General features: G+C 48.1%; 1 protein-coding gene across 1 annotated transcript in view; it reads right to left on the bottom strand.

The window, feature by feature from the left end:
- The window catches only part of LOC138192321 (serine/threonine-protein kinase BRSK2-like), a gene marked incomplete at its 5' end in the record, with an annotated part of 21,270 nt that overhangs the window by 6,502 nt on the left and 9,768 nt on the right, over positions 1–5,000 (bottom strand). Inside the window, 4 exon segments of the mRNA XM_069139639.1 lie at positions 285–465; positions 1,089–1,212; positions 1,756–1,804; positions 2,203–2,860. Coding sequence (XP_068995740.1) covers positions 285–465; positions 1,089–1,212; positions 1,756–1,804; positions 2,203–2,860 — 1,012 coding nt within the window.

Raw genomic sequence — 5,000 nt, 5'->3', positions numbered from 1 at the left:
CAGAGTCATGGCTGGTTTTAGTCGGTTTGTTCCAGTCAGCAGATCAGAACAGAAGCAGGACGGTGACGTCACCCAATAAGCAGCGAAAGCAGCCGGACATAAGAGTCTTTTTACCTGAACAGGTAACAGCTTAATAGAAGAGGTGATAATAACCGACATCAGCTGACTGGACAGGATGTTTAACAGGGGACGTTTTATTACATTTTTGCATGACTTTGTGATGATGTTTTGGTCATGTCCACGCGTCCAGGTGCGTTACCATGGTAGCGGCTGTGTGCGTTTACCTGAGAGCAGCGTGAAGGTGACCGAGTAGATGCCGTTCTCCTTGGTGGCGCCGGTGCTCTCCGTGTAGGTGATGTCCACTTGGAACTTGACGGGTTTCTGGAACACGGTGGGACCGGCCGTGGACTTGTACTCCGCCCGGAAGCTGGTCTGAGAGATGACGCTGTGGCTCAGGCTGGGGATCTGGAGGAGGGAGGAGCAGCTGGAGCGTCAGGAGGAACAGCAGCGAGGCGGGAGCAGACGGAGGCGGCGGTTCGACGCCACGTTCCAACAGCGTCGACGTGAGCGGACAGAACGGCGGCAACACTACCAGCTTCATTAAACACTTCTGAATTTACTGTTTGTGTTGTTTACAACGTGAAAAGAAGAAAAAAGTTCAGTGGAAACAATTAAATGTTAAAAATAATGGAAAAATGAATCAATAATGGAAATAACAAGAACAAGGCCTGCACTGTTAAAAAGCCCCGCCAAAATAAAATAAAAAAAACCCTGAAATGATCTCTGTTGGGAGAAATAGAGAGACAGATTCAGGTCGAACTGAAGATAAAGATAAAGAGGAAGATGATGACGATGAAGATGATGAAGATGATGATGACGATGATGAGCTCTTAGCTGGTTATTTTTCACTTTGACAATCAAGAAATGAACTGGAAGAAGACAGCTGGCACTAACTGATTATTATTATCATTATTATTATTATTAACTGTGTGTGTCTGTTTATCACTGCTGTTTAATGGCTGTTTTTTGGACTTGAAGAGGAAGAAGGAAGAGGAAGAGGAAGGATGAAGAGGAAAAGGAAGACTCACGGAGAGGAAGGCGTGGACGATGTCGGCCTTGATGGAGCTCAGAGGTTTGTCTCGGATCACGATGAAGATCTGCTCCTCCTTCTCCAGGTTGATGAAGTTCCCGAACCAGGACTTCTTAGCCAGTCTGCAGAGGGAGGAGACGTTCATCAGCTGTTCCACAACAACACATGGACGTAAGAGACCAAAGAAACAGCTGATCGAGGTCAAAAGACAGATCCTGAAGATGACATCATGTTTCATGAGAGGTGACAGGTGATTGGTCCATTTTCGGGAATTACGACATCATCGATACACAACTAACAGAGACGATAGATTGATGAATAATTATTTTATTCACTTTTATGGTTTTAAACGTTTTATATCGAACATTTGTAGCACGACATTCGAAGGAAAACTTCTTTTTAATTCTTCTTCTTCTTCCTGTTGTGGGCGGAGCTACAGCGCCACCAACTGTCACTGCAGCTCAGTCGATGTGACGTATCTTCCGCTACAGAGGATTGTGGGTAAGAACAGCTCGAGTATCCTGCTGACCTGCAGACTGCAGATGTCGTACAACATCCTGGTACTTTAGGGCCTCTAACGACGTACTAACGAGGATGTCAGTGTGCTTGGATTACTGATGAGTCATTTCAGGACGTCACGTGTGTGTTTGTGCTGCGTTACTCACTCTGGAGACGAGTCCGGGGTGAGACTGGACATGTCCTCCTGGGTGGGAACTGTGGAGGCAGAGAGAGGTCAGAGGTCACCGTGTTCACGTAGGTGTGATGACGTTTCTCTCCGTCTTCTTTTCAGATTTAATTAAAACCTCCTCGGAGAGAGTAAACGACAATATTCGGCTTGGTTCAGTTTGTCAGAGATTATTTTTAACTATCAAAGCAGCTCTGAGAAAACTGAGGAAAAGGGTGAAATGTTGCGTTTTCCTGTAATGAGGTCGTTACGTCTTCATGAGGCTGCAGATCGTCTGATAACGTCGGCAGCAGCTGAACCGTGAAAACGCTTTCATTAAGGTGAGATTCCTCTGAGCTACTGGCATAAACAGTGAATCCATTATGGTACAGATAAGATGAGATAATATCATTAAGGTGTGACCCCCCACCCCCGCCAACCCTCCCACCTTGCATTTTCCTGCGGTGGAAGCGCGGTGAGCCCAGGAAGCTGTTCTTGATGGAGTTGAGGCGCGTCCTCCAGGGCATCCCGCCGATGGACGGGCTGGGCGGCGGCGTCGGGCTGGGCGTGCCGGCCGGGCTGTCCTTGGGCGTGTGCACCGGGGTGCCTTTGGGGGTGGGAAGAGGGCTCCCTCTGGGGGAGGGGTGGGGGGTCACCTGCGTGATGGGGACAGATTTGCCGTTGTGGTCAGGGTGGAGGTGGTGGCGGCGGAGGGGCGACATGGGGGGCACCGGGGAGAGGGGGATGGACAGCTTGGGGGGGACGGTGAGGGGCGGGTGGCGCCGCACGCGGGGGCTGTTGGGGATGCAGGGGGCCAGAGGCTGGCAGGGGGTGGAGGGCTCGGATTTGGGGGTGGAGGAGGTCTGGGCGGTGTTGGGGAGCGGGTTGGACCTGGTGGTCTGCAGCGGCTTCTCGGACACTTTGGGCTTGGCGGGGAGGGTCTGCGTGCGGGGGTGCATGAGGGGGGACCCCATCTTTGGCTGGTAGGAGTTGGGCGTTCGCGGCCCCACCCCGTTGAGGCGGACCTCGGGGGAGTGGGTGGGGCTGCAGTTGGGGGACTGACACAGGTCGGGGGATTGGGGGGGGATGAAGAAGCGCCGGTGGGGCTGCGAGCGGTCACGAGCCGACACAGGTTTCATTCAACAGAAACACAGCAGGAAATAAAAAGGCAGCGAGGCGGATGGTTGAGAGGTGAGCAGGCAGGAAGTGGTGAGGTGCAAGAAAGAAAGAAAACAGAACATGCGATTAGCACAGTGATCAGCCAATCAGGAGGCAGCAGTGGAGCCTTCGTTAACAGTAGGGATGCACCGAGATCTCAACCGTCGCTCAGAGATTCACCGAACACGTTCTGATGGGTCCGATTCAATCACTTTATATTTCACTACTTTAACATAACAACGCTGGTTCCCATAGCAACGAGCTTCTGCTGGCTTCAGACAGTCGACTTGTCCTCGCACCTTTAAATCACATCGATCAGATTGATCGATTGATTGATTGATTCTAATATATAATTATTATTCTAATATACCAATAATGCCTCTTTGACGTCATGGAGTTCCACAGGGTTCTGTACTAGAGCCCATAATATTCTTGTTTAAACATGCTTAACTTACATCTCTCTGCGGATGACTGAGTTTTATTTATCTATGAAACAAGATGAAACAAATCAAACTTCCAGCATGTCTTGATGACCTGTAGTTTTCTAAACTTTAAATATTATATTTATATAAATTATTTCTAAACTGTCGCCTCTGTTTGTCTGAAAGTTTAAATTTGGTGGAAAGTTTGATGAAAAAAGTACTGTATCTTAATCATTTCTGAATAATGCACAATAAAGAATTATTTACATTTTACAACTTGTCGTATCATTATTATTATTTATCTTATTTATAGTTTCATAGTGATGATGAATCCAATAAAACGCACATTTACAGTCTATAAAACGTGAGGTAGGACAGAGACGTAAACTTACTACGATCCAGAAGAGCTGAGTGTGTTTTATTGCGTGAAATCAAAGTTTTATTTCAAAGTAAAAGATCGTTTTATGTTTTTTCTTCATTAACCTTTGAGGTGTTTTTCTGACTTTAAATCAGATTTTTTTGCGTCTGACAAACAAACGTTGACCAGCTGATCACTGATCACAGCCATCAGTTCTTTACATCACCGGGACATTGTAGTCGACAGCGTTTCCACGGTTACCGTCCAGTTCATCAGTGCATCCCCAATTACCAGCTGGAAAGCTAACAGCTGTAGCTCCGCCCATGCTCGGTGCTGATGTGCGATGCTGTGGGATGAATGAGGATCAGAGGTCGAACAAACTGCAGCAGCAGAGCGGAGCTCAGCGGGTCGGTTCTGACCCGTCCATCTGATCTCAGATCAGCATCACAAAACAGGTGACTGACAGGAAGTGATGTCAGAGTTTAACACGGAAGCAGATCACACGAGGCCTCATGCAAGAACCGTTTAGATGAAAAGTTTATTTTCAAGAGAAATGTTTCACCGACTTCATTGTACGAATATTTGTTTTCAATTCTGCTAAATTCTTGCAATGTTTCCACAAAAAAACATCGTGAACCGAAGCTCTGCTGAAAGTATGACATCATAAAGTCTCCTTTCAAAATAAAACTGACTTTATTACCAACAATAAGTGTTCATGGCAGACAGACAGACAGACAGACAGACAGACAGACAGACAGACAGACAGACAGACAGACAGACAGACAGGCAGATAGACAGACAGACAAACAGGCAGACAGGCAGACAGACAGACAGACAGACAGACAGACAGACAGGCAGGCAGACAGACAGACAGGCAGACAGGCAGACAGACAGACAGGCAGATAGACAGACAGACAAACAGACAGACAGGCAGACAGGCAGACAGACAGACAGACAGACAGGCAGGCAGACAGACAGACAGGCAGACAGGCAGACAGACAGACAGGCAGATAGACAGACAGACAAACAGACAGACAGGCAGACAGGCAGACAGACAGACAGACAGACAGGCAGGCAGGCAGACAGACAGACAGGCAGACAGGCAGACAGACAGACAGGCAGATAGACAGACAGACAAACAGACAGACAGGCAGACAGGCAGACAGACAGACAGACAGACAGACAGGCAGGCAGACAGGCAGATAGACAGACAGACAGACAGACAGACAGATAGACAGACACACAGGCAGACAGACAGACAGACAGGCAGACAGGCAGATAGACAGACAGACAAACAGACAGACAGGC

Source organism: Embiotoca jacksoni, unplaced genomic scaffold, assembly GCF_022577435.1.
Source record: "Embiotoca jacksoni isolate LCO1_2020_lvr unplaced genomic scaffold, fEmbJac1.0.p SCAF_84, whole genome shotgun sequence".
Taxonomy (NCBI): Eukaryota; Metazoa; Chordata; class Actinopteri; family Embiotocidae; genus Embiotoca; species Embiotoca jacksoni.
This window is presented reverse-complemented; position numbering and strand designations above follow the sequence as displayed.